This window comes from Bombus vancouverensis, chromosome 10 (assembly GCF_051014615.1).
Source record: "Bombus vancouverensis nearcticus chromosome 10, iyBomVanc1_principal, whole genome shotgun sequence".
Lineage (NCBI taxonomy): Eukaryota > Metazoa > Arthropoda > Insecta > Hymenoptera > Apidae > Bombus > Bombus vancouverensis.
In genome coordinates, this window is record NC_134920.1 from 12,552,351 (window position 1) to 12,569,589 (window position 17,239).

The 17,239-nt window shown below is 36.3% G+C and overlaps 1 protein-coding gene across 1 annotated transcript in view; it reads right to left on the reverse strand.

The window, feature by feature from the left end:
- The window catches only part of barc (RRM1_TatSF1_like and RRM2_TatSF1_like domain-containing protein barc), a 57,960-nt gene that overhangs the window by 9,097 nt on the left and 31,624 nt on the right, over positions 1–17,239 (reverse strand). The window contains exon 4 of the mRNA XM_033345682.2: positions 2,322–2,491. Within this exon, the coding sequence (XP_033201573.1) occupies positions 2,322–2,491 (170 nt within the window). The remainder of the gene's footprint in view (positions 1–2,321; positions 2,492–17,239) is intronic.

Consider the following 17,239-nt stretch of genomic DNA (forward strand, 5'->3'; position numbering starts at 1 on the left):
AACTTTGTAATGCAATTGAAAGATTATATGCAACACGCGAGCAAAACCCGTGGGAAACTTGTAAGAAGCTTCCTTTTCAAAAGAAAATTTCGCCAACGTGTTTATCAAAGTGCTGCATGTATTAGGAAAGCACGGCGCACTTGAGAGAAAGCTCGTACCAATTGCGTTTGAATTCGATGTAATCTCACTCCGTGAAATAGAAACGTACGATCTTTATTAAAATTTAGGGTGAAAGCAAAATTATATTTTCTAAACGCAAACTTCAAAACTGTTCCCTGTTCTTGCGCGATAAATTCCAAAAATGAAACCTGTGTTGTGTGATGCGCATTATATTACGCTCCTCTTTCGACTTCCAAAGACTCTTCTAACGACAAAGCTTACGAGGCGACAACGTTCCAAGCTACCAAATCTGAACAAAACACGAATCGCTGTGTTCGTTTTCCAAGAGAATTCTACAGCGCCTCAAAAATTGCCAAAAATTGCAAAAGGCGAGATCCTGCAAGAAACTCAGCAAGTAGATTCATTTGCCTCTCGAACATCCGGAAGATGCTCGTCGATCGTCGAGAAGAAAAAGACAAAGGAAAGGTATACGGTGCATCGTGATGCAGCATCGCATACGTCTGGTCCTCGAGATGAGAAGAGAGCCGCGTCTTTTTGCTCGCAGTTGAGAAAGGAAAGTAGACGCGTGTAAGAAAGTACAGCGGTGTGATGCGGCGCGAAGCGCGTTATACACGCGGCCCGTAACGTTCAAGCACGACGTGAGTAATCGACTCGTGCAGCTGCTTTTACCGGAATCCGCCAACGCCAAGCAGTCTGGCGGCATCTCGAGCAACTTGGACCCTCGTGGCATCCGGTTCGTGCCAAGACAACCGAGTTTCAAGACAACCATGAGATGGCCACTGGCAAACACATTCCATTTCGTAACGAAGAGAAAAATGAAACAGCGAAATGATTTGATTCGTTTTGGACAATTTGTTACACTTCTATTTCTGTAGCTGGGTCAGGCTAGATGGAACGAGATCGGAGGGCCGGAATTTTCAGAAGTACGAGGATAGAAAGAATTTGTCATTTTTCTCTTTTTAGAAATGTTGAAAGGAGGAGAGGTATCTATCCTTAAATACAAAATATCACGGTAAAAACGTTAGCTGTGTGAATTTTTCGTGTCACTATATAATTTTTCTTATCGTTTTAGCCTTTGTTAGATCAGGCTATAAGTGGCATTTAGCGCCTAAGATATAAAACAAAAATACAAGTTAAACGTCCGAAGTTAATTGACCTAAAAATAGCAGTTAAATAATTTTACAATACAATTTCTATACCAATCCGATATTAAATTATTTTTTCAAATTTTCTACTGTAACGTATTCAAATTTTATGCATTTTAAAATACTAATCTATTTCATTTCTGAACGAAGGAATACGTAAAATGAAAAAATAGGTTAAACGATGTCCAATCGAAGTGTCAATACGCTGACACCTGGTAGTAAATCAATCCTCGAAGAGCGCAGAATAATATTTGCGTTAGCCAAAGTATACGGTAACTAGAGACTAGCGTAAATCGAGCGTGAAGATGACACGTATCTCGATACCACGGAGATTGAGCGGTAACATACGATACAGATTCTTAGACGGCTGCCAACACGAAAAGATGAATGAACCAACATGAATGGAAAGAAACGCTCGAAATGGTTTAAGAGGCGATTTTACGGAGTTGCTCGATGCGAGAATTCGCTCTGATCGCGGATTCTTCACGGTTTCTGACAGTGAAAAAAACCGAAGCGATGGTTCTATAATCACAGTGTCCTTGGAACCGTAAAATCACGTAATGTACTTTGTTTAAAGTTTTTACAGGGAGAATACAAAATACTGTAATAAAGTTAGATGCAGTAGAGAAATAGACTTATAAGATAAAAGCAATATCGAGGTAAGAGACACTGGTGAAAATGTGAATTTATACTCCAAATTTATGCCGTGCTCGATACTATTATCGGTATTGGAAACTCCTTCATAATATATTTATAATAAATTATTTTAAAATAAATAAATTTCTTTCCTTTTTCATTTGTCTCAATAAGATAGAAGCTACAACTGCAATATTGCTTGGCAATAAATTGAAAAATTTATTATATCTTTCTCAGTATTTCAAGCTAAATGAATTTCTTCTCTTCTTTCTTTGCACAGCGATTTGCTTATCGCTCGATAAAAAATGATAATAAAATTACGAAAAGCAAAGTAATTCAGTTACGGCCTTACCTTCGTTCTAATTTATGATTAAAAATCCATCTTAAAAAAGAATGAAATATCTACGGTATGTGACTTACTTATCTTGCAACTTTTTCTGTCGCTCCTTATCCTTTTTTTTCCGTTTCGGTTTCAAGGCTGGATCGTACGCGTCTCCCTTCATTTGAAACTTTGCCCTCTGAACAGACAACGTTTTACCCCTGATTTGAGACTTATCCAAGATCTTTAACGCCAAATCCACCGATTCGACCTGAACAAAAAATAAAAAAAAAGAGTGAAGAAAAAACGAAGGGTTAATTAAATACAAGAGACAATATCGCGAAGAGAGCGTGGTTAATAAAAACGACGAAGTTTCTTCTCGTCCTAGATCAAGCGAAAAGAAAATTGTCATACTTTTAGAAAGGTAATTTCTGTTTAATCGAAACTCTCTCTAATATAATGTTTTCTACTTTTAAAAATAATGGATTTGATATCATCTTGTAAATCGACATATTTCTATGTTTCGTTGAATCCGTATGAATTACTGGATTTCAAAATTTTATTTTTCACAAAATTTACGCGTGCAAGTACCTACCGTTTAAACAAGGACATAGATATTACAGATAAGTGTTAATCGAGAAGGGAAAAAACATCTGTTAGGCCACTTTGCTGTCAATTTGCGCTCTACGATATCAATTAATTCGTCCTCTTCACTCATAAATAAATTGACGCTGACTTCCAGACGAGTTCCATGATTTATGAAATCGGTGTACCGAGAGGAATAATTTGCCTTTTGCAAGGCGTGTACCATCGATAATTAACGTGCAATGCAAAAAAACCAGACGTTCGACTGTTTAACAGGTCACGCAAACAGAAAGTCTACAGATTCGGCGAGACTCGTTTAAACACATTGACAAAAACAGCCATTAATTTAATCATTCACGACCTATATTTCATATTACTGAAACGCTTTCAGTTTTAAATCGTGATGAAAACCGAAATACATTTTTACTTTAAATTATTCTTTCCATTTAGATCGTACATAATACGATCATCGAAGGATAAATGGATGTATTACTCAACTTGATACATATTTCATCCATTCGACAAACGTAGATATTGAATCACTGACAAATCGCATTGAAAATGTATCGAACGCTGAAATAAAAAAAAATCGTAGCTATCGTAATTGCTCATATTGGCTAGTAATAAATTCAAATGGAATCAGTGCATATTACCACAGGCAGCAGTCGTCGCTGAAATCGTATAAAAATACCAGATAGGTACTAGAAATAGCGAACATCGTATCGCGGAACAGACAGATCCGGCGGGCCTGTCAGATTTATTTTGAAACGCGCGCCGATTCCGAGTCTTTCTAGTAGTAGCTTCGAGTTCTATACTTTTAACCGTGATTTCATAACCTTTGCGAACAACATTTGTAAAGAAACGAGCCTTCAGAATCAGATCTTGAACGTAGAGTTTTTCCTTAAATTTATCATCGTATTAACCTGGTGGATGTGGTTACAAAAAGGTGAACGCGGATAAATCAACCGCTTATTCGGTGCAATTTTTATTCGGTGAGATATCAAGTAGCTTGATGATCACCGTACATCCTCGCTATCTCGCATCAAGACTTTGATCGAGTCGTTTTCTGCCTGACAAAATATGGAACAAAGAAACGAATGCATAGAGGGTACACTTTTTAGGTAGAGGCTTGTAAATTATCTACAATTTATAACTTGTCTTTTGTAGATACAAACAAATAAACAAACAGAATGAAGAAAAAGCGTAGTCTACGTAATTTTATTTTCGTAGAATGTAAATCAGTCAAATAGAAACCTGAATCAGAAAGATCGTAAACCGACGGAACGACTAGATCCTAACGCATCTCGTATTCTCGTGCGTGCTTGCGACGTGTACCGACAAACAACTGAACTTTCACAATTGACAAGCGACCGCTGTGCAGGTACAGTTTCTTGGAATCTCGTCGTGTACGATTTCCATGGTTTTTTGGTGAGCCTCTTCATCGCGGAACGAATTATACGAACGACGTGCCACGAATAAGAAACGGATAACGTCATTGGCTAATAAACGGGAACGTAACGTGTACAAGACTTGTTCGTTGATAAGGATCGGTCACAGGAAAGCCAAATTTATGCAGAGTCAGAGATAGCTGCGATCCAATTAACGAGTTTAAAAAAAATCTTCCGTCATACGTCGTATCTATTTTAATTGATTTCCGGCACGATTATTTCACGATTCTTTTTCAATTATCTTCCAGTGCAACGTACCGTAATTTCTCGTTTTTCCCCATTTTCCTGACCTTTCGAAAACTCAGCGATGTATATAACAGCCGCGCAGACACGCTATCCGAGTAATTTCATTGAATGACTAAATATGTAGATTTAGCGGCGCCAACTTGGACGATGACGCAACAGAGATAACGAAACGACTCTCTCTGGTAACAATGACCTAGAAAAGTACTCTGGCAAATTATTCGTTAGTGAATTGCGTAAAATTTCGAGGTGGCGCTTACAAATCCCTCCTTTGTAATCGATAGGTCCTACGTTTAATCTTGAATCAAAGAAAACAAGATCACGCAGTTGGTTCGTTAAATATGGAAAATTTATTTTTTCACGATCGCGTCTACGTCTTTCGTGGACTTTGAAGTATTCTTATTTTCCGACGACCTTCAATGTCCAGGAAATAAAGCAAGGAATTCACTTTCGAATCATGCTCACGTAATACCACTGAATAACAGACTGCTTATTGAATTCGATCATGCAACGTAGATAACTGGCTGAGAACAATCATACTGATACTATTGACGTATATTGCCAGACCGTAATGTGCACGGCGGAAAAATAACAATAAACTGACGTAGTCTGATATTGAAAGCCATTTGAGTAGGAGATTGCTTCTCGTAACCACACTAATAGCTGTGAAATGGCAGGATATGGAAAAAATTACGAAAGAATATAAGAGAAGATATTTACGGCTAAAAGCAGCAGCAAAAAAATTCAACCAACTCATTGCAACTTGTAAAAGAAATTAATTTTTGCGAATCATGCGATTGCGAAATCGCTTAATTTTATTATAAAATATTAATAAAATGGTGTGTTGTAATTTATTATAGAATAAATAATTCTTATGAAAATCTCGTATGGGTCATGGAAGAATATTTAATGTATTAAATAAATTTAGTCCTTCTAGCAACAGTGAAAAGTTAAGGATGCTCATATACTAAAGCGAGCGTTAAAACATCTGAATTATTTCTCTAGATAGGCAGAAAAGCTCGAAGCAAATTATCAACTAGCGGAAATTCTGCAAACGAAGAACAAAGCGAGGATTCCTAAGCGAACAAATTCCAAGCATATCGAACGAACCTAACAACGTTTCTGATCCCTGTGAATTCATATCCGAACATGAAGCATGCCAAAAACCGTCCGCAAATACTACAAGTTCATTCAAAATCCAAGAGGAAAAGACTCGAAGCAATTTGTATCTGCTACAACCTGTCGGTTCAGGCCAGCGCGAACAAGACGCAGAGAATCGAAACGACTGATTTATCGGCGCGTACGAAATCCAGAAGCTTCTCTATCCTTTGGCTGACATGAACGACAAAGATCGAATCAAAAGATGATGGAAGAGCAAAACGTTATAGCCTGACCCACCCACCGTTTTATCGCCGTTCTTCCGCCCACGCGATGACGTATAGCCGCAAGGAATATAATATCAACGACCGCGTAGACAGGCAAAAATCAGAAGCCCTTCTCGCTGAATGAACCCACGCGTCCTTGGTAAGATACTCCTGCTGCTGCTCATTGTCTGCTTCCCAGGAGTTCGTGTTTCTGATTTCCACCTACGGTGTGTGTTTCGCGAATGTATTTGAAAATATTTTATTTTATTATAAAAATTTCTTACGAATGATTTCTCAGCGATCTACGTTTGAAAACAGACTATTTAATTGGCTGTTAGTAACGTGATAAATGGTGAAATATATCGTGCATATTGACAGTACAATGGTCGTAGTTTTCCACGAGGGTATAACTTCTACTAGTCAGATGGAAAAAAGGAATTTTACGAAGTGCCTCTTTCTTCGCTCTTTTTGAAACGTCGAGTAATAATTATGTAAATCGAGAGTTTCATAAAAAATGAAATTGATCGGCTTGACTCTCGAAATATTTCCTAACTTTTACCAACATTCTAGCATTAATTTCAAAGACTAATCATGTTTTATTACAATGCTAACGAAATTTTAAAAACTTTCGCATAATATTACAATAAATTTGTACAAATTTTCTACAACTATTTGCGCCACCGACCGAGAAGAGTTTCATTTTTGCCTCGCTTAAACGGACACAATACGCGTGTATCGTCGTACACCCACAGACATGGCCATAGTTTTATCGCCCTTCTTCACCTCCCGTCGCTTGTTCGGCCGTTCAAGCGGCACCTACGGTACTATTTTTAGGGTTCCAATGGGTTGACATGACCAAAAGGGGAACGCACGCGAAAGTGACCCTGAAGCAACGTCAAAGTAACAGGGAGTTCATGGGCATAGGTGTGACTTAGGAGTGAGTTAAAGCATCGACCATTTGAGACTGAAGGTTAGTATCTAGCGAAGACTATGAACACGAATCATTTGATCCGTATATTATCGAATATATTAATTCGATAAATACAGTGACGAACGTGTACACTATCGCTCGAAAGTACGTGAAATATGGACAGATTCTTCGAACGATTTTATCCTGTGTTAGAATGGGGTAGAACGTTATAACAGGATGGATTCTAAGAAATTTCAGTTCTTATTTAATAATTGTTCTATTATTTCGTAATAGTTATTCTATGATTTCATCTTCGTGCAAATTTTTCAGTTTTTCGCACGAGTTAAGCTTTTCGTCTGTAAATTCACGTGCATGAGTTAAGCTACGAAAAAAGAGGAATTTTAACAGGGATCAAGCGTAGGTTATTTTAGATTCAAATGACGACGCGTTCGAATTTACGCCTGAGCAAGATTGGCGTGTACGTATAGCCGCGCTGTTTGCAAAATGCTAGCGCCCGCCATCGAATCAATATCTCGCAAACACCATCTCTTTGAACAATACTTTCATCGGAAATTCTATACGCGTTATCGCTACGTCATCGTTCAACTATGCCGGATGATACAACGCGATTTCGTTTCTCACCGAAAAAGAAGACGGACAACCGTAATTTACGCGAGAGCATTTATGGCGCTTCTGTTACGGATTTATGATCGTTGAAATCGCTGATTATTTGCCGAAGAATTACGCTCGTCGGAAAGCGAAATTTTGCCGTGATATTTTTGCGAAATAAATATTTGCTCTAGTTGTATTCTTCGAAGAACGAGGAACTTTTCGACTGAGACGTTCATTTTTCTCTATAAACCTTCCAACTTCTTTGCTTTTTGTTTCTGACTAATGAATTCATGTCAGATGATAAATACTTCTGCGAGAGGTTTGTTATCTCGTAAGAAAACGTAAGAAAACTGAGTGTTAAGAAATATAGGTACGAGATGATTCATATAATACTGACAAAACGTATCTTTTTTTGGTTCTTGGTTGCGATTTCATATCGTTATATTATCCACTGGTACTTCCACTGATTATCTCGAACTGTTTAAAAATAACGTGATGACGAATCAGAGATTTAATTTCAATATTAATTACTATACTGTCACAGTTGACGAAATGAAATTAAAATTAGAACAAAAATCAAGTCCACTGAATCTTACGAATAATTCCCACATTATAAAGAAAGAGTTTAAAGAACTCACGTAAGCAGCTAAATAAATAGCAGTTGCGTTAATTTAATATCCTAACGTCATTAGCTAATGACAAACAGGAATGGAATATCGTAAACGAGACACTTCGTATCCATTTGTCGTATAAGATAAAGTTAACACATGACAAATATTACAATGTACGTAAGATCATCGACGATAATTGCACTATTCATCGATGCTATTGATCACAGGAAAAAGAAACTACTTAACAACGACATCTTTTTAAGAGTTTTGCTAACAAGTATTAAACAAATATTTCGTTACTTTCTACGATTTTGCAGTTTATTGGCAGTCTTTCGAGCCAACAGTTTTCTTCGAGTCATCGTGACGACACTTGTCAAACAGCAAAGCTTTTGTAATGACGACAACACAACAATTCACAGGGGCAGAATAGTTGACCTGAGATCGTCATATCCAGAAAGGGAGCATCGGAAGTGTCACGTGCGGATTTTAACAAACCAAGCAACACGGATTTTATTCGTGCTTGAATCAAGTTACAAATTAGCATCGGAATTGTGTCATTACCAATAACAGCACTGCAAAGTAAAACGTAAAAACGTTTACTAATAATATCACGTATTAGCAAAATAACTTTATTCATAACAGAAAAAGCGGTGTAATGACTTTATCGAATACGCACTTAACTTGATGAGCTCAACTGCTACCGTTGAATCGTGAATTAGCCACAGCAGAACAAATTAAATAGCGCCTTTCTAATTTTAAATAATAATGCTATTAAAATTTCGATACATTTTCCGTTTCACATAAATTTAATAAAATGTTCTGTGAATTTTAAAAAATAAAATATTACAAAATTTTAAAAGAATCGAAGGCTTCAAACGTTTCAATGCCCCTTTGAAGTAGCTATCTGAAACATTTCAATGTGAATGTCAGATTCAATAAATACGAGCTTCACAAGCTACAGGAACTTATCTCCCTTTTTGTTATCTACTTGTGTTGCCGAAATGGCACGGAAATGAGGAGAATGTAAGTTATTGAAATCGTACAATAGAATATCAATTAACAAGAGCGAAGTAACGAATAATTTAATAAAATAAATGAAATTCAATCTCATACGAAGTCCACAAATTATTGAATTAATAAAGTTAATTTATCATTTATAACGCGAGAGAAAACAATATCAAATATGATCAATTACAATACTTTTAACATTAGTATTTTCCAAACAAATTGTTATATCTCTCTTCGAGATTGTCGAAAAAAAAGTTTTTTTAATTTTGTTATATGTACATAGATACACACACGTACCTCTCAAGCTAAACGAATAATGATAATTTTTCTAATGGAGAGATCTTCGATTACGTTATTACATAATGTAATTGTTAAACTATTGTTACTGATACATGTATATAGAATATCTATAAAAGCAAACGTATCAAAAATCTGCGATAAAACAAACTTCACATTGCTTGTGCAGTAAGTTTGTAAAACATTTTTGCGGATTGATGAAACAGACTGCTGATCGTTATTATACAAGCGCAGACATTTATAGATTAACGATCGGTCAGTAGATGCCAGACTATCGGCCTCCGATACTATTTTTATTTCTCATCATAAACATCGAAAACCTATACAGCACTAGACCCAAGAGTTGGTCCGTTTTTGTACACATTTTAGCGAAACTGAGCTATCGTCGCTGAAAGCAGCGATATTTCCGCGAAAGCTACACCGGTTGTCGACGTTGCTAATGATAAAAATAAATAATAAACGCTCGATCGAAGCGAAAAGAACGTGTCGCGGCAAGAAAACAACGAACGAGAAGCTTCTAGATACACCACTTTTCTATTACTGCAACTAACTTTCGAGGAAAAAGTAATAGAAAGTATGCTACATGTAATTAGTATGTTCCTCATACATATGTTAGGTATTCGAAAAGAGATGCTTTCCAATTAATAAAACGCAGAATAATGAATATAAAGTCTCGTACAAGTCACGAGACTCGTCAATTTTCTTCTTTCATTATTTTGATTCAAACTATCCTAATCTTCTGATAAATCAACAAGTAGGTAACCCGAAAGAATACAAAGCCCTCGCGTTTCACTTTCGTGGAAGATTGTAAGCGAGAGGTCCTCGTTTTCCAACGACTTGAAGAATTAAAAGGCGTTAGGAGTGCAAAGCTAATTTTGCGCACGTGACGCAGCTAGATGTAAGCAAGCAGGCATGCAATCTTTACTCGCCGCTTGATGCTCGGATCTTAGACCTAGATCTCATATAATCAGACCACCCAGCGCACTTCCCGCGGTTATACTGCACTTACATTACACCAATTGCTGCCTCGCATTGAATTACATGCATTCGCCTGGCAAGTATGCAACACTATGCATCACGGTGTATAGTCGGTACAAGAAACATAATAAGATCATAAAATCAATCTAAATAAACTCGGTAAGAGGTAAAGTTACGTTTCGAATTATTAAGTATGTTCGAAAATATTGAGGATACGTTTAAAGCGAATAATTTGTGACTCTTTATAGGACGTAAAAATTTTCATAGGAACGCAGTTCAGGAAGTATATGACAAGAACTCGGAGTTTTCTACTTTCGTCTCTTCCAAGAGTACGATAAAAGTCCGGCTGCGATTGAGCAAAGACGGACAGGAACTTAATATCGTACAATTTTACTGAGACGCTGCAAGCAGTACAGTTTTAATGAAACAATTTTGCAATGTATAAGAATTTACGATCTTACGATATCAGTTCCATTAACTGTACCACGGTGTGCATAGTGCGCGTGAAGCTCGAGATCCTTGTGTCGCTCGTGTCGTTCGGGGCCAATAATACAGTCACGATTATGGCAAGGAAGTAATGAACGAAAATTGAGAAGCCGTGAAGAGCATGTAACTCAAGGGGTTGCACGTTACCCTGTTCACAAAGATAATAATCACATCTTAATAGCACTTCCAAGATCGGCGATGCGATGACAAACCTAGCGCACGAAATTAGGAGAAGAAGCATCTACATAGGTTGCAACGAGCGTGTGAACCAAGTTCTTGGTATGCTAAACAGGTGTAAGAAGTTTCGAGATAACATAGTTCGCCAACTTTTAATACCGTCGAGTTTGATAAACTTTTATTCCCTGTATGTTGGTTCTATCTGAACGTATATCTTCAAATTGGAATCGTGAAATATATAAGTAAGAGGAACAGGTATATTTTAAGTATCGTTTAATTTTTCCGGTTGGGAAAGAACGAGGAAAGAAAAATTAAAAGTGCTATTTAATGTCTTGACTGTGAATATTTATGCAAGTAGAACTAGTTATGCAAGATATATGTTGATAATACGGCAAATTATTCAGCATATATATGCATTTACGAAATATCAATAATTTTATTACGTATTTTTATATTCTGCTGAAAGCAATTAGAGTATCGTTTTCTGCGTTACTTCAATTTTTATAACCACTTCTTATTCCAATATCATAATGGAATCTCTATTAGTCCTTTTATGATTACGTTAACGTTCCATTCCATTCTGCATTCGTAAAACCACACTTCAAAATTTAAAGAGCAAGCCGTAAAACCGCAAAGAAGTCTCAACTTACATGAAAATCCATAAACGTCAATGCACAAAGAAGTAAATATGGCCACAACGTTGAAAACATAAAATACGATACACAGAACGTTTCTAAAGCCGGAGATCCACCGGCAGGTTGCATTTATACGGAATCGTTCTTATTGGCGAGCTAAATTGGCCGGGCCATTTGAAAAACCGATTCGATACAAATACATGGAACCTTTTTCATCGAAGCCAAATTCAAGTACCTGGAAGGCCCATTTGGCTCGGGCTAATACGAGATTGCATCGTGAATAATTTTTCGGAGACCTCACAAGGCCCACCACGGGAGCCTTTCGGTCCACGCCACGCTACTATTTCTGCTCGTCAGTTGCCAGTTTATAAACTTGTTACGATTAGCAATAAAAATTTATTCGAATAACAAAAAACGAATAAACAATAAATACACAATTAACGCTAAATACTTAATGTTGTAAACGCCGAACGTCCTAATTTAAAAAAGCAAATTTAATAAATATACGGATGATAAAAAACAGATAGCAAATTTTTTTATCATTCATTTTATATGAATTTTACATGACCCATCCGTTGGGAAATTCCATAGCTACTTGTTGTTTCTATTGTGCTGCAACCGAGCCATCTGCGGAGGACCTGATGATTGCGGCACGCCGTGCACATCCTAAATTTGCAGTGTGCAAATCAAATTCGTGTTATTTCTCTTCAGATCGTTCGATACCGCTTCCGAAGACGAATTCATTAACCTTTCATGTATACGATCGATTTCAATTAGTTTTTGAGATATTGCGCTTACAAATTTACTGATTTTTAGGAAAGAAATTCCGTTGGAATAGAAAGCACGGATGGTGGTCTTGTTCGCAACTGAAATGCTATGTGTTAAACTGTTAAATATTGCCTTTTGAAACAAATACAAAGGGTCTATGTCGAGAGCTGTGGCAATTTAGCGTTACGCAGTTTGGTTCGGTTAAGCTTGGATCGGCTTAAGGCGAATTTACACTGTTTCACTTTGAACGAATACAACGGGCGATTCATGGAAAAACGGCGCTCTCATGATCCAGAGCGAACAGTGAATAGTTGAAACAGCACTGACAATCGCAATATCCGGTTTACTTGCATACACGTCATTATTTTTTTAACTATTGAAAATATGGAAAAATATTTCACATGAAAAATCTTTAACTTCGTGTGGGAAATCTAATAAAGTATTTCGTCTCTTTTTACGTTCTTATATCGATTATTTACGATTTATTTACGTTCTTTTTGCGTTTATTTACGTTTTTGTATCGATCAGCCACTGATTAGACGCGTCAAGGTGACCATAAATTTTTCGTGCGAAGAGGACGCAGCTGTTGCAGATGTTAAACCCTAATGTTAAAAACCAATCAAAATTCTGTATACGCCTACTCCCATACACCGTATTTTTCATTAATTAGTTTAGTTTCTCTCTCCATATAATATTCTGTTCTACTGTTATCTTCTGTAACAATTCCTTTAACACATCCCTTTCACATATTGAAAACGCATGGCATTTCACGAAAATTAATCGATCGAAACTGTGCCTGTACGATTGTATATTGTATTTCATTACAAAAAATGAGATCATTCGATCAGGAAGAGAAGAGAAGTCATCATGGTATATTGCAATCATTCCGCTGAAAGACTTGGCAGACTACGCTTTCCTTGTATTTCATACTATAAACCATCGACACGAGAAGTTTAAACGTAAATGATTTCAGTCAACGACACTATCTTTTTGGCACGATTGAAACGCTCCTTCTGTCGGGCATTGACACGCAGACAGAAATAGTAGAATAACGTTAAAATAAATTTTACTGAAATTAGCCTAACATCTCTATCGCTGGGCTATTATATTCTTACGATTATAAAAGGCTACATCACGTATCTATAAAGTTTCATCGAAATAAGCGTGTCGCGTTAGCCCCAGTGGATCGCCGGCTTTAAGAAACATCACCCTATTCAGCAACGAATGGAACAAGTTCCTCGTGGAAACGCTACCGAAAACCGTACCCATAAATAACGTCTCTAAATCGAGCTGTAGCACTTCGGGGCGCTTCAGTGTATCGAAAAAACGACGGAAATCCATAGTTCGCAGCTGCGATCCTTTCTGTAAACAAAAGCGGAAAAGGAAGGAGAAGCGGTAAAGAAGAATACAAAATACGAAGTAACGGTAGAAGGAAAGTAGCGAGTCTCGATTCTTATATGGAGGAAAATAGCAAAATCGTGTAGGTTACGGGCTACTTCAAACAAAACCTGCGAAGCATTCTTCCCTTTTCCTCTTGTGTTCGCAATGTCGCGCGGCGGAGCAGTGTAAATTCAGCTAGCTGAAGTTTCCCATCTTCCGTGACTGTGTGTGCACAAGTATGCACAGTTTTAGCTTGTCTCCTGACCAAGTAAATTATTACCACATGGAGTTGACTGACCTTCGTGCACGCGATTATCAATGGAACTGTCCGTAAGGGTAAAATTTGATTTACACACTGGTTGGAGTATTATCGAGCGTGTTACTATCGTATCGTCCTGCGCGATGCGTCGTTGGTTCCCTTGCAAGCCGATACCAGTAATCTTTTCGCTTGGAGTTTGGAATTTTCATTTTTTCCGTACCTTTTCCGAGTTGAAAAAATGACACAAGGGACACAGAGGCATTTAAAATAAACATCCTGTTCTTTTCAAAAGCATAACACACAGAAATATGATTTTACGCTACATAAATAATATACAACTTGATCGTATTATTCCGAGGTGACAAGAAAACTTTTATAAATTTGGAGTTTAGAAATAATTATATTAAACGCTAAACAAATTAAATGCGATATTACAAATTTATATTATGCAAATTTACTTCGATCAAATAGTATTTTGCACGTTTTAACGTTTCATCTACGCGTTAAATTTCCTTTGGATCAGCATCAAGTAAGGAAGCGCATGCTTTTAGCAATCTTTTAATAAGGTACAGCATAAAAACACTTCTTATTATAGGAGAATTAAGTAGTTCAAGGAAATATCGTTAGGATTTTTCCAGGAAGTAATTTTTATTAAGCCATTGCGTAAGCAACATTCGATACCGTTAATTTCAAGCGAATGGCAGTTATTATTAATAGGTAGCCTTGAACTATTTAAAGCAGATCGAATATCAATTGGTCAAGACACAATGACTTCGATGATCTAATCATGTTCCTTACCCTTCATTGTAATTAACACATGTACCACACAATCATTGTTTCCATACAAATTTTAATCCTTAAATTATTAATGTTATCTCTGTTGAAAAACATGTGTTAATTAATCTTGTACTTCTCATAATTTTTTCTAAAAAAAAAGAATAAATAAAAAAGAGACAAAAGATAAAATTAAACAATAAAAAGATTAATCTCTAGGCACCATCAAAATTTGTCCTGAAATCAATAAACTAAATTCCATAGAAAAGAAAATGTACGAAATGAAGAAAGAATCCAATGTCTGAGAACAGCGAATCATGTCAAAATATCAGACGCGTTGGATTTGATTATGTAATTACATACTACATACTAATTACCATTCCTCCTGACTACCATCAAGGTTAGCACATAATACGATTCTCAGATATCAGGATACAGCATTTGGCTCGTGTTTAAAACACATTGCGTAATGGTCAGCACACTTGCGATATTTAAATGTTAACATTATTTATACGCGTTTATACATACAATTGATTCTCTGTCCACGTTCACTGGTGGAAGGGAAGGCTCGTATCGAAAGTGGACGGACTTCTTACAAGAAATTCCCGGTATTAATAATGACCAATTACGTCGAGGACTGTGACCAATCGCACTGCAACTATACTAAATCCAAATGCGAGGAAATCGATGTTAAGTAGGAAAATTGATAATAACAGACTCTAGGTGAAACATTCGGTACTAGTAGAATGTGGCTATTTATACGAATTCATATACCTATGAGCATAATTAGGATAATAAAATTTAGGAATTATATTACTCATTACATATCATAAGAAGCACTGTATTTTATAATTTTTATGATATTAATGTTATATGTTTTTGCGTATTACATGCACTTTATGGATTTCTAGATAGCAATCCAAGATACAGAAAATGCAACTTATCGCGTTCATCTTCTGCATTTGTCAAATAAGAAGATTCAATAAGAATTTTTATCGCCACTTTTGGATTTGCTCGGATTTGTAAACAAGATGTTATTAAGGTTAATACATCATGATTAAGACAAGGAAATTTAATTTCAAAGTTCTTCGACTTTCAATCTCGTAAGGTACGAAAGCTTCGATGAATCGATCACTCATAATTACAATTTAATAAGAACGAGCTGGATCCGCTCGGTTATTAATCATAAACCTCATTCGTGCGGTGATAGGGCGTGACACAAGCGCAATAAATAACTAATTGTAAAAATGGCAAACAGGAAAAATGTTAACAAGATTCCCCCCTTGTGTCGATGTCGATACGTGTACCACTCTACGTGACTTTAATTAACGTGAATACATCGTGAGTCTGTACGCCAGTCATGAAGCTCGATAATAATTAACGACAACGAATTTCATTAAATCACTGGTAAGCTTCCGGTACAACGATAACGTAAAGTTTCAAAGTTTTAAAGAATGGATTTTTCGCATGAATTTCTCTCTCCATTTACCTTTTCAATGCACGACACAAAAAACGCATTAATTCTAAAGAAGCATTAACATTCCCATCGGGCGAACTATAGAGCCCAATCCCTTATCAGGAATATTTGTTGAATATCTTCTACCAAGTAACTAAATATGGTATCGTAAATCTAAAAAGAAACCAATTTATTTAAATATTATGGCATTTGATGCGATTGTTTTTTAATTAATAATTAATTAATAAAATAAATATTTCTGTATCAATAACGAGACTATAGCCATCGACTTTCAGATATAACGTTGTATTTTAATCGAGTTTTTACGTACAAAAATCGTTCGTTTAAAATTTAAGCTAACACGAGACGGATTGTATACAGATCGAAAAAGTGCATAGTATGAAAAAGTGAGAAGTATGGAGGAATTATTAACCTTTTACATCACGAATATAAAGATTAACGTTAATGGAATTAAATGTTACAAAGTGAAGTCCGAAGGATTTTTTCAGGTTGAACGCGGAATAGATAATTTATTTTAACATGGAAAAAGAAAAATAAATTCTTAATAAATATTCCATTTAAATTTCAGACGGTTGTTTCTTTTCGATTCTATACAATCAAACAGCAGTTATACCATGTTTTATTACATACTTCGACACGTTTTTTAATATATACGGTCAAGTATAAATTAAACGATGTCAGGCGAATTTTCAAGACACCACTGATCATAATCGATGAGAAGACGGTTCACAAGGTCCTGAAGACACGGTATAGTTTTAATTGAACGTGACATCTTTGTTGGCAGACACAGTTAGAGAATGTCCATCATCATTAAGAAGTTGGAGCTTATCCAAATCTGTCACCGATGCACATTAAATCTCTTGTTGATTACCTGCACCCAAGTGCAGCACGAACTGACACGCCATTTTCACAGGCCGTATGATGTTTAAAATAGCGTTGCAGAAGCTGATAAAATAAAACGCCGCATATTTATCAATTGCGTGCGCTAACATTCGCGAGAAAAATAA